Below are 12,370 nucleotides of genomic sequence, written 5' to 3'. Positions count from 1 at the left end.
TGCTGTGGTTCCTGCTTTTTCGCTTTACCTGTGGGAGGTTCTGCGGTGGTCCGGGGACTTTGCCCTCTTCTTGAGATTGAACACTGGTTTGAATCCCCCACAGGAGACCTAGAGGAAAACGGAGACTGGTTCTGCATCCGAGTGAGGCGTGGAGCCACTCCCTTAAGGGTTCCCCGACCAGGAATACGAGAAACGCGGGCTTCATTTGTGATTTGTGGGTGGGGTGGGCTTATTGCCCACTGTACTGCACCCGCTCTGCCAGACAAGGAAGAGGGCCCACCCATCACCACACTGTACTGCGGGAAGCCGGCTGGAGCGGCATATGGGCACTGTCAAAAAGGAACTAGATGAACGCAATAAAATAGGAGCAAAACTGTCCACCCTGTATTTCTCAACTTTTTATATGAAAACTTCATAGCGAAACCGGCGAGCTCTTTAACAACGGGGACCTGTTTTTTACCTATATATTTGTGGTACCTGGAATAGTGTCTAAAATGTAATACATGCCTTAATAAGGCCTTGATTAATAAATTAATGAATGGGGATAAAAACTTCAGAGAAAACTTAAAAGAATACTATAATGTATGATAACTTGAATGATGTAACGATGACGTTACCGCGTGGATGTCAGTACTTCCTAACACGTGGCTGTGTTTGCTTTATCGCCGTGTGTTTTCGGAACCATTTGAAAGTTGTAGACATCATCCCCAAAATATTTTTAATAGCTTTTTTCCTAACTAGAAAACAATCAAGATTCAGTACACTTAGCTCTTTTAAGTTTCGATTCCTCCCTTTTTTTTATGACCTTGATCTTTCAGAGGGATTGGGCCATTTGTAGCCAGTCTCACATTATAATTTTGTCTGACTTTTTCCTTCTAATGTCATTTACCTTGTTCCTTTCCCCCCTGAATTTCTTGTTAATGTTGTAAAGTAACGTTTTGCCAGGTTTATGTAGAGACACCAAGTCCAAATGAACTTTTAAGGAGTTTTATATATTTAAAGGAGGAGATTTATTGCCTGACCAGGCGGTGGCACAGGGGATAGAGCGTCAGACTGGGATGCGGAGGACACAGGTTCGAGACCCGGGGGTCGCCAGCTTGAGCAAGGGCTCATCTGGTTTGAGCAAAAGCTCACCAGCTTGGACCCAAGGTCGCTGGCTCGAGCAAGGGGTTACTCGGTCTGCTGAAGGCCCGTGGTCAAGGCACATAAGAGAAAGCAATCAATGAACAAATGAGGTGTCACCACGAAAAACTGATGATTGATGCTTCTCATCTCTCTCTCTGTTCCTGTCTGTCTGTCCCTATCTATCCCTCTCTCTGACTCTCTCTCTGTCCCTGTTAAAATATAAAAATAAAGGAGGAGATTTATTAATATGCCGGCCGGGCTGCATATGACTAACACAGGGAATAGTTGACCCAAATCGTGCCATCTGGAACGCAGCCTTGAGGTAGATTCTAGACCCTTGATCACACACAGGTTGTCGGGAAAAGGAGGAGGGGAAGATGACATAATCATTAGCAAGCTTATATCATCTATAGGATTTATAAAAATATTCCTACATATTAACACTTATAAGGTAACACAATAGCGAAAAATGTTGTTTTACATATTAAAAGACATTCCCAAATCATTTAGTGTTCATCTGCCATCCCTTTGTCTAGAGAGGTATATACATTAACTATCCGCCTTCAGGATGGGAGGGGAGCATACATGGCGCCAGGGGGATTAGCGTTTGTGAAAGGCCCGTTAAAGAAGGAAAGAAAGGAGAGGAAAAGGGCTCGCTTAATTCCAAGTTTCCTCTCTACTTCCATTCAAAACCCAGCACAAAATCTCTCTATCTACAACACAATGCTGTCGTCCATCCTGAGTTGGTGCAGATCACACACAAGTATAAAAACCATATTTACAAAATCTCTCTGTATGCTTAGCCCAAATTATAAAATGCCCTTTAAGCTTCCTAGTAAAAGGGGGTTTCCTACACAGTATGTCTCTGCAAGTCAGGAAACTTTCACATTTCTCTCCCCTCACTCTCTACAGAAAGGAGAGGACAAGAAACCTGACTCTTCCTCCTAAAACATTAATTTTTGCAATTCTTTGGTACCTTACTACACTAAGTGGAAGTTAAAGCTTGATTCGATTCATGATCACCATTTTGAAACACTTTACACAGAAGTATAAAACACATACTCCACATACTGTCAGTGTACTAGGTCAATGAACTTTCACCATCTGAACATACTCGAATCAGGAAGATGACCAAGCACCCCAGAAGTTCCCCGGGGGGCTCCCTTTTGTTCACTAACCCTCACCCCCAAGAGTGACCACAGTCCTGACTTCTAAGACCATTGATTGAGTTTGCCTTTTGTTTGTTCGTGATAGGAATGGAATCATGCAATACCTACTTGTTTGTATCTGGAATCGGTATTATTTTCGGGAAGTCCAACCACGCCGTTCATGTGGTCGTAATTTGTTTGCTTCCACTGAGCCTGAGCAGGGTTTCTCAGTATTACTGGCATTTTAGGCTAGATAGTTTTTGAGACTCTCTGCAGATAGGTGCTGCAAATGCTCAACATCCCAATGGAAAGAAGAACAGGAAGTCAATGAGGAAGGGGGCCAAGGTGGGTGGAAGGGGGTGGTCCCAGGTTGGAGCTGAAGGGAAGCCGAGAAAGGCTGGTGCCAGAGCTTGTGGAATAGAAGGTATAAATCATAAATTAAGAGTAAATAAACAGGGACAGCATGAGTAGCTTTTTTTACTTTTATTTTTATTTCCCTGTTAATAAACAGGGAAAGCATGAGAAGCAGGATTAGATGGAGCTGCAGGGAGGCAGAGAGGCAGTGAGGCCAGGCACCTGAATCCACGGGCGTTAGCTAGCGGTAGGAAACACAGGGGCGGGCTGGGTGGGGGGGGCGGTTTCCTTCTCTGGCCGCTTAGGTGGGGGCCCCAGGAGGGGTGTCAAACAACAACGACTGGCCGACCAGCCGTGGGTCCTTGCAGAGCTTTTCCTCCAGAGCCAAGTACTTCAGTGGGGCCTGCTCCTTGTGTCTGAAGTCAGAGGGAGAGAGAGGTAGGGGGGGAGGCTTACAAAGCGGGTCATCAAGCCTCCGAGGAGGTCCCCTTCGGGCGCCCCCGGCCCCTCACCGACTGAGCCGCTGTTCCAGGATGCGGATGCGGAACATGGCCTGAGAGCAGTAACTCAGGTAAAAGTCCTCGTCCTCGGCCGTCAAGGTCACCTGGTTCTCCTGGTACCACTGCTTCTTCTTCTGCAGCTCCTGGGTCTCCTGCGGGCACGAGCACGGGGAGGAGAGAGCGGGAGGGAGGTGAGGGATGACCCTCACCCACGCTGACACCCTCTGGCCACCGGACAGCCCGTGAGGATTGACTCCACCACCCTCACCCACGGAAACCAGAGGAGCAGGGGCAGGGGCACAAGATGTTGACTGGAAGCCACTGGGTTGTGTTTAGGATAGCATGTCCATGAGGTCAGAGCAGGGGTCAAGACTGAGATAGCCATGTGGCTGGGGAAAAATTACGTTTCAGAGCTTCCAATTTTTCTGACAGCCAAATGAGGGTCATTATACACACACCCACCACCACCACCACCACAGAGGTCTCGGTGAAGATGAAATGAGATACTGCACGGCAGTTGCATGGTACGCCTCCCACTAACAGAAACGCACTAAGGATTAAGAGTTGTTACAATGCACCATCCAGCTATCCCTCTACCCATTTATCCAACCATCCATTGACCCACATCCATCCATTCATTACCCATCCCTCCGTCTACCCATTCATTCATCCTCTTATTTATCCACCATCTATCCATTCATTCACTACTCACCTACCCATCCATCCCACCATCCACCCTTCCACCCAATGAGCAAGAGTAAGGAAGGACAACTTGGTCATTTGGGAAGGCCAAGCATCAGTCCCTCACAAGTCTGTGACATGGTGGGCAAACAGGCCTGAGCCCATTTTTAAGATGAGGACACCAGGGTCCTCTCCTCCGCCCGGGTCCCTGACCGTACCCTCTCGAAACGGGCCTGGATAAGGTTGGCCTTGTCAATGAGCCGCTGCTTGAAGTCACTGAGGCAATCTTCCTTGAGGCACGTGGCCTGCCAGCGTGTCAGCTTCTGTCCTGGGGGCAGCTGTGCCAGGAATGGGGCCAGGTAGTCCAGCTGGGCCTCCACCTGCTGCAAGTGCTCCTCGTGCACCACACGCTCCTGTGGAGGTGGGCGGTGGGGGTCAGCTGGGCCACAGGGGCCGCAGAGAGCTCCTGGACAGCTCTGCATCCACGTGGGACCACACGAAACCAGGCGTCAAATCCAGACCCTAGAGTTTGGTGCCTCTGGCACAGAGGTCTCAGAAGGAGCCTGGGTGTGGTCTCTTGTATCTGTGGTCATCGGTAACAGCCAGCTCTCTGTCTTCCATGAATTCCTGTCTCTCTACCCTGCAGGAGCCGCTGCACACACCTAATGCTCAGTAGACTCTTGCTCAGTAAATAGTAATAAATGGCTATTATTAATGATGTTAAGTCAAAAATTGCCAGTAACTGTCCCTGTTTTGCTCTTTCACCTGGGGCCGTATGTCCCGTGTTGGCAGACAAGGGCCAGGGCCGTTGAGAGGTGGAGACTGCTGCCCACCCCTGGGACCCCTGGGAGTGGGAGACCAGTCATCTGATGCCCGTCCTGCTTCTCCAACCTCAAACTAGTTTTAGAAATTTCTAGTTGGTTGGTGAAGGAGATTTAGAAGCTGGCTTCCAAACCAACCAGGGTCCTGCAACCTGAACACCCTCAACCAGAGTTAGCTCGCTGGGGCTACCAGCCAGGGCTCGGCCTTGGAAGGAGCCCCCGGTGGAGGTGGGTGCGCGATTTTCATTCTCTCCCCGTGCATGGAGGCCTTGGGTTGGCCACAGCCCCTGGAGGGGGGGCTGTTCTGGCTCTTGAGTGCTCTTTGGGGTGATACGTGGAAATGGTCAGCTCAGCAGCAAGGATGACCATAACGACGTCATCCCCTATGAAGGGCTTCCCGACAGAACCCCTGAGCATCCTCATCGCTCAGGAGTTCCGGGGGGGGGGGGGGGGGGGGTCAGGGGGCGGGGCTCACCACGGCCTCCCGGTGCTCCTTGCTCTTCTCATTGCGTTTCGTGTCGTAGATGGAGACGGTCAGCTTGTGCGCCTCCTCCTCTTCCTCTCGAAGCTTCAGGATCTCCAGCACCTGAATTGGAAAGAGGGGGAGGGCACATTTAAGGCACGCCCCCTCGCCCCTGCCACCTCCCACCTGCCCACTCTCCCATGGGACCCCACCTCCAGCTCCGATTCCCAGGCCTGATGTCTGGACAGCTTCTCCTCGTTCTTCAGCAGCATCATGGCCTCGTACTGGAAGAGCAGCTTCTTGGTGTTTTCCATGGGCTCCACCTGGAACAGAGATCACGGCGACTCCGAGAGGTAGCAATGGTTGGGGTCGTGGACACACTCTGGAGCCCGACCTCTTGGGTTCAACTCTTCCCCTGCTGTTTTTTCTAGCTGTGTGACCTCAAGCAAGTTGCTTAACCTCTCTGGGCCCCAGTTTCCTCATCTATAAAAACACAGGCGATAATCAAAGAGAAACTAGAGACTCAGAAGAACGTGACAGCAGAGGGAGGATCTGAAGTAAAGCCAGCCCCGTGGGGGCGAGAGGGTTGTCTCCTCTGGTCTCAGGATCTGGAGTCTGCTCTGCCCAGGACTGGGAGGAGGGGCTTTAGGGACAATGCAGAGTAGTCTTGGCCTGTTGGGTTGTCTTTCTTGGTGGAAAGGGGAAGATTTTCAGAAAAGCTGCAAAGAGAAGTGTTCAGAATGGGAGCTCTTGATTTTCCCAGGGACAGAGGTGGACTTCCCAGCTTGGGAACCTGGAGTTTCCATCCCAGTTTTCCCAAGCTGCTGGGATCGGACACAGGACTCCCGTTTCAGCTCGGCACCCACTCTGCCCGCCATGTCCCGCAGGCCCACCTCGAAGCTGATACACATGTCGGGTGTCATGACGATCTTGTTGCCCTTGTTGTCCACCTCGCTGCGCCACAGGAACTCGCGCTTGGAGGCGGTGATGTGGTCCTCGCGGCAGTGGTAGAGCAGCTGAATGCGCTCCTCTGCCAGCAGAAACGCGCGCTCCACCACGTCCTCATCCGCAGGCTTCGCCGGATTGCGGAAGAACCGCTCGGTGATTTTCTGGAAGGCCAGAACATGCATGGGATGGGCGGTGGGAAAGGGAATTTCTGTGTGTGTCCCTGACGGTAGGAGCAAAGGACACTCAAGGACACTGGGTTCTGGGGTCGTTTGGGGGTTGGTGTGGAGCAGCATCTCCTAGCCAGACGATGGTTCTCGTGGCCCCATGGGTTCCTAATGCCAAGCCACTCCAGCCCGATGTGGTGCTGAATTTCTTCTCTGACTTCCTTCACAACACTCTGTTTGCTTACCTCCAGAGATGGGAAGCTCACTACCTCTCCAGGCATTCTTCTCTAGCACTAGACATCCCTTACTGCTAGAAAGAGGTGCTTTTTGTTTTTTTCTTTTTTTGTATGCAGCCATTAAACTCAGTCATCAAATAATTTGTAATGAAATGGAGAAAAAAATGCACAATTTAATGTTAAGTGGGTGATACAGGGATTCTACCTACACACACACTTCGATTAAGTTAGAAAAGACTCAAAACCTATTATTATGTACTAAGATCGAAGAGATGCCACTCTGAGCTATTTATTTTATTTTTTTCTCTTTATTTTTTTTCCCCATATATTTTTTATATTTTTCCCCGTATACTCTAAATATTTAGTCTGAGTGTACACTTCTTAGAATAGTAAGGAAATTATAACTCCCTGGCCTAGTGGCTGAGGGCACAAACAGGAGAGGTTGCCTGGGAAAGATGCCTCTAGAGTCAGGGTTCTCCCATCTGGGGTAACCCCGCCCGCCAGAACGGACAAGCCCGCCATCCCAGGCCCCAGCAAGCACTCACCACCATGGGCCGGGGGTTTGACTCTGCGCTCTTCATCGTTAACCTCTTAACCCTGGGCCCGAAATGGACCTGGCGGTAGCAGAGGAAATCGGGCCGCCCTTGATAGTATTCGGTCATCGTGTTGGGCGTCTCCTCCCTTTTCACCAGGCCGTCCACACGGGCCACCTGGTAGAACTCCATAACGCGGTCCGTCTCCGGCTGCATGGACTCGTATGAGTGCACTGCGGTGGGAGGTGGGGGCCGGGGAGGCCGCTGGGTCAGCACCAGGAGCCCTGGCCACTGGCTGCATAACCCAACTCTGACCCCAGGCCCCAGGGAGAAGGCACCTCCATGGCTGCTCCTGGATGAGCTGGCTAGTTAAGCCGTTTCCAGTTTGTTTGTTTTTTTTCTTACTATAAACGACACCATAATGAATATCTGTATCATGCATTAAAAAAAAAAAAATTCTTTCCCATTATTTGCTGAGGACAAATTCTCAGCCGTCAAACTGCTGGTCACAGAGCATAAGTATTTTAAGGCTCGTATTGATTATTGTGCCCAGCTGCCCTCCGGAAAAGTTGCCCCAATTTCCTGTCCTGCCAGCAGTGACGGAGGTGCTTGTCTGCTGCTTTGCACACTAGCTCACTCCCTATAGGACCATTTCTTATCTTTGATAACATGAGGACTGTAAGATGGTCCCTCACTGATCTAGTATTATTTATTTTCATTATTTCAACAATCAAGTGAGGCTTTTTTTTTTTTTTTTTTTTTTTTTTTTGTGGATGGTACATTGACCCTACGCTTCCTTTTGTGACTTCTTGATTAGGGCTGTTGATTCTCTTCTAAGACATGTGCTTCCCTCCCTTCCCAGGGCTCATGGTCGTGTCCACAACCTCCACACCTTCTGCCCTCTGCATCGCCCTTGTCAGGTGGGGCTTTTGTGGGTTGGATTGCTCAGCATCCTGACCCCTCTTAGATGTGGCCCCCCACTGTGTGTGCCTGATCCCAAGCACAGAATCGGCAGGTGGCCTTGGCTTTCACTTTCCTGGAGGAACATCTGTCACATTTCCTTGGATTTTCTGCGCTTCCCCTGACCTCTCATACCTGGTTTGCTTAGGGAGGCGGGGCTGTTTCTGTTGCTTAGGGAGGCGGGGCTGTTTCTGTTGCTTAGGGAGGCGGGGCTGTTTCTGTTGCTTAGGGAGGCGGGGCTGTTTCTGTTGCTTAGGGAGGCGGGGCTGTTTCTGTTGCTTAGGGAGGCGGGGGCTGTTTCTGTTGCTTAGGGAGGCGGGGCTGTTTCTGTTGCTTAGGGAGGCGGGGGCTGTTTCTGTTGCTTGCCACTCAAAGAACCCTGTCGATAAACAGGTACTGGTTCTTTCCACCACCCGCCAATCACGTAGGGGCTGTCCTAAGGAGTGTGGAAGACCCCGCTGGGGCCCCAGCTGGCCCAGCGAGGGGGTCCGCTCACCGCGCAGCGCCTGGGAATGGCCCGGCTTGAAGTAGTCTGTGTTCAGGCCGGTGACCTTGTTTATGTGCTTCAGCTCCAGCATGTCCTCCCGATTCTGGTACCACTCCTTTACCTCCAAGATCTTGGTACCTGTGGGCCCGATCGGGGCAGGCTGTAGCCGGCCGGCTGCCCCAGCCTCTGTCCCTCCATTCCCAGGACACGGAGGCCAGCAGGGCCCACACTGACACCGAGAGAGTGTCAGTGACGTGCCCAACATCACACAGCATGTCAGCGGACCCGCTCCCCACTCCCGGCAGCCCCCCTTACACTCCTTGTCCTCGTAGGTGCTCAGGCGGGACACGAGGCCATTGCTGTTGAGGTATGGGGCCCACTTCTCCAGCTTGGCCTTCTTGTACTGTATCACCTTCTTCCCATCTGGGCAGCGGGTCTCGAACGCTGCAGACACAGAGTGGGCTGGGGGGCAGGATCTCCCCAGAGCAGGGGAACAGGGGTGGGGGGCCACTCATCCAGCCGCTGTCCTCTGAGCTCTCTGCTGGGTGCTGACCCAGCCCCTCCAGGCCCCCAGCCCGCTCCAGGGAGGCGGAGGAGAATGGACACCAGGGGGCGCTCTTACCCTGCCGGAGCTCTCCGATCAGAGCCACACCGCACACTCCTGGTCAGGCCTTTGCCTGTGCCGGCTTCCCTGCCGCAAACGCCGTCCCCTCCTGCCCTGACCTGACTTCTGATGCTTCACAGCTTAGCTCAGGTGGCTCTTCCTCCTAGAAGCCCTTTCTCCCCAGCCTCCAGGCCCCAACCCCGAGGCTTAGCTCCATGTCCTCTGCTGGGTTCTCATGACACCTTCTCTGGCCCTTCCCATTCGGTAGGAATAGCGTACAGCCTGTGCCATCCCTTTGGGTCCAGGCCTTCCTAGAGGAGAACCTCAGCCGCCAGCAGATGTTGGCATGGGGAACAAGGGTCCCTGTCTTTCTGCTTTCTCTGCCTGCTCCTCCCCGGTCCTGACACCTCCCCTCCCCAGTCCTGACACCTCCGCTCCCCTGTGCCATTTGAGCACTGTGCACAGCCTCCTCCCGGCGGGGTGGGGTGAGGGAGAGGGATGACTGTCCCGGTCCTTGGTCCTCCATTGCCTCCGGACTTCATCATCCAGCGTGCGTTAACTGAGACCCCTCCTGTACACCAGACTGGCGTCAGGCCCCCGACGGCAGAGCTGAGTGTGTGTGGCAGGAAGCAAAGACGATCGGGACCGCAGGAAGCAGGAGGGGTGGGAAGGAGGGCCCAGGATGGCCTCTGCCCACACCCCTCTGCCTCGCTCTTGCCTGAGACCTCCCCAGGTCCCAGGGAGGGGGAGTGAACACGGCATGTAGTACCTTCCGGGGAGATCTCGATCTGCTCCGCCCACGAGCACGGCATGTCGAAGCTCTTGTCCTCTTCCTCCTTGTCCTGTTGGGAGGTGGGGGGGGGGGTGCTGGTTCTGATGAGAAGTGACAGGCAGAGCCTCTGTCTTCCCCCACCAGCGCCAAGCCAGGGTGGTCTGCCAGCTCCCCGAGGGGGGCCAGAAGTCACAAACAGTTCTGACCGGGCTCGGTGTGACCCAAGACAGGGAGGAAGAGGAGGAGTCTGCTCCTGGCAGGTGGGGACCCCCCCCCCTGCACCCTCCCGGCCTGGGCAGCAGCACCCCTGCCCTGCACACCTCGTCTTCCCTTGGTTGGCAGAGGCACCAGACACGGCCACGGGCCCTTGGTTAAGAGAGGGGCTTCTGGAGTCAGGTGGACCCAACCCCCATCCTCCATAGAACATGAGCAAAGGGGGCCTGGGAAAGTCCTTTAACTGCTCTGAGCCCCAGTTTCCCAACTGTGAACCAGGGTCCTTGGGAGGGTTCACTGACGGAAGGTACGTAAAGGGCCGGGGACACCGCCGGGCTGTCCTTATTGGTTTGTTCTTTGTCTCTGAGCCTTAGTTTTCCCCAACTGTAAAATAAGGCCTGAGCTAGACAAGTGGTCCTCCAGCTAGGTGACCACAGAAACTTGAAAAGGTTTTTCACAGTTTAAAACTTTTCTCCCACAAACGTTGCTCAGACCCTCTGCCACCTGCTCATTTAATCAGTCCCCATTGTGGCCAGCAGGGGGCACCATGCACCTGGATTTACAGTCTAGTCTCCAAGAGCTGAGGACACTACCTGGGTACAGTTTCCAAGCATGTAGACACTGCTGTGCCTAGCACATCACACCAATGGTCTCGTTTTGTTCGCGAACAGTCCCAGCAGGTAGAACAGAGTTGCTGTTGAGAACCCAGACTACGGAGCCAGAGACGGTCAAATCCCAGGTTCAAATCCCAGCTCCGTCACTTACTGGGTGTGAAACTTTGGGTAAATTACTTCACCCTTCCGTGTGTAAGGACTTTGTATTTGTAAAATGAGATGATAATAATCATGGGTGATAATACTAGTACCCACCTCACCCGGTGGTTGTGACGATTTAGACAAGTTAATTCAGGTTAAGCTCCTACAGGCACTTCGTAAGGGCACTTAGTAACAATGAGTGTCACCTATTGTTAGGGGCTGAATTGTGTCTCCCAAAATCCACATGAACTACCCCCAGTACCTCAGAATGTTACAATATTTGGGGACATGCTCTTTAAAGAGGTAATTAAGTTAAAACGAGGTCATTAGGCTGGGCCATAATCCAACACAACTGGTATCCTTTTAAGAGGAGGAGGTTAGGACACAGACACACGGAGGAGGGAATGGCCATGTCGTGACATGGGGAGGAGACAGCCATCTACACGCCAAAGAAAGAGGCCTCAGAAGAAACCAACCCTGCCGACACCTTGGTCTTTGACTTCCAGCCTCCAAAACTGTGACAAAATAAATGTCTACTGGTTAAGCCCCCCAGCCTGTGGTACTTTGTCACGGCAACCCTAGCAAATGCACGCACCCATTATTAGTTTTATGACTAGAATTGATCCTACTCCTCTGTTGTACATACAGATGGCGAAACTGAAGCTTCCGGGGATTACGGAGTTTGCCCAAGGTGTCACGGCCAATGCCTATGGCCTCTGGGCCTCTGACCTGCACACACAAGGCTTCCTGCAGACCTATCTGGAAGACCATGAGGTCAGAGAAGGGATGCCGACAACTTGGGGAAGGCCCCCAGATCAGTGACCTTTAGAAGGGCTAACAGGATGGACAAGAAAAGCCAAGTGCTTGGGGGAGATCACAGTGGCTCTGCAGGAAGTCCTGGGAGTGAGAATGACCAGCCCCGGGGCTCCCCAGGCCTGTGGAGAAGGTGTTAGTACCCTGCTTCAAGGGGCATACTCTCCGGACAGGATGGCCTGTGTGTGGGACAGGAGACCTGAACGGAAGTCCCAGCTCTCCCCTACCCCACTGGGTGTGGGGGGTGGGTCCTGGGCAGGTCATTGGACCTGTTTGCCCATCTATAAAATGAGAGCACACCAGGCTTCCCCAAACTATGGCCCGAGGGCCACAGGCGGCCCCCTGAGGCCATTTATCCAGCCCCCCACCACACTTCCAGAAGGGGCACCTCTTTCATTGGTGGTCAGTGAGAGGAGCACTGTATGTGGCGGCCCTCCAATGGCCCTTACACTGGTCCCCTGTGTAAGGAATCTATAATTGGTCTATCTGGACTGTCGCCTCTCATACACAAAGACAGTGTGTGAAGCCCTCCCTCCGGCCCCCACAGGTGGATGAGACTCACCAGGTTTTCTAAGTCATCGTCGTCATCGTTCAGACCCTCATCTTCTTCCTCAGTCATGGACAGGTAAGGCTTATTGGTCCCCAAAAGCATGTACTCCCACTTCACAGGGTCTCCCAGGTCAAAGATCAAGTCCTGATGGGGGAGGGGACCAGCTGAGCACACCCCACGGCCATCACGCCTCCACCCCGCTCCACAGGGTGGTGGGAGCAGCTGCTTCCAGGGCAGAGAAGG

General features: G+C 52.8%; 1 protein-coding gene across 1 annotated transcript in view; it reads right to left on the bottom strand.

Moving 5' to 3' along the window:
* Positions 1-2,913: 2,913 nt before the first annotated feature.
* The window catches only part of DRC7 (dynein regulatory complex subunit 7), an 18,159-nt gene continuing 8,702 nt past the window's right edge, over positions 2,914-12,370 (bottom strand). The window contains exons 7-17 of the mRNA XM_066348739.1: positions 12,140-12,271; positions 9,794-9,866; positions 8,736-8,864; positions 8,430-8,558; positions 6,986-7,206; positions 5,986-6,201; positions 5,305-5,415; positions 5,105-5,215; positions 4,027-4,221; positions 3,140-3,279; positions 2,914-3,043 (exon numbers count right to left, since the gene is read on the bottom strand). Coding sequence (XP_066204836.1) covers positions 2,929-3,043; positions 3,140-3,279; positions 4,027-4,221; positions 5,105-5,215; positions 5,305-5,415; positions 5,986-6,201; positions 6,986-7,206; positions 8,430-8,558; positions 8,736-8,864; positions 9,794-9,866; positions 12,140-12,271 — 1,572 coding nt within the window. The 3' untranslated portion in view covers positions 2,914-2,928. The remainder of the gene's footprint in view (positions 3,044-3,139; positions 3,280-4,026; positions 4,222-5,104; positions 5,216-5,304; positions 5,416-5,985; positions 6,202-6,985; positions 7,207-8,429; positions 8,559-8,735; positions 8,865-9,793; positions 9,867-12,139; positions 12,272-12,370) is intronic.

The sequence above is a fragment of the Saccopteryx leptura genome, chromosome 9 (assembly GCF_036850995.1).
Source record: "Saccopteryx leptura isolate mSacLep1 chromosome 9, mSacLep1_pri_phased_curated, whole genome shotgun sequence".
NCBI classification, from domain to species: Eukaryota; Metazoa; Chordata; class Mammalia; order Chiroptera; family Emballonuridae; genus Saccopteryx; species Saccopteryx leptura.
The sequence above is the reverse complement of the archived record's forward strand: the minus strand, read 5'-3'. Positions and strand labels throughout refer to the sequence as shown.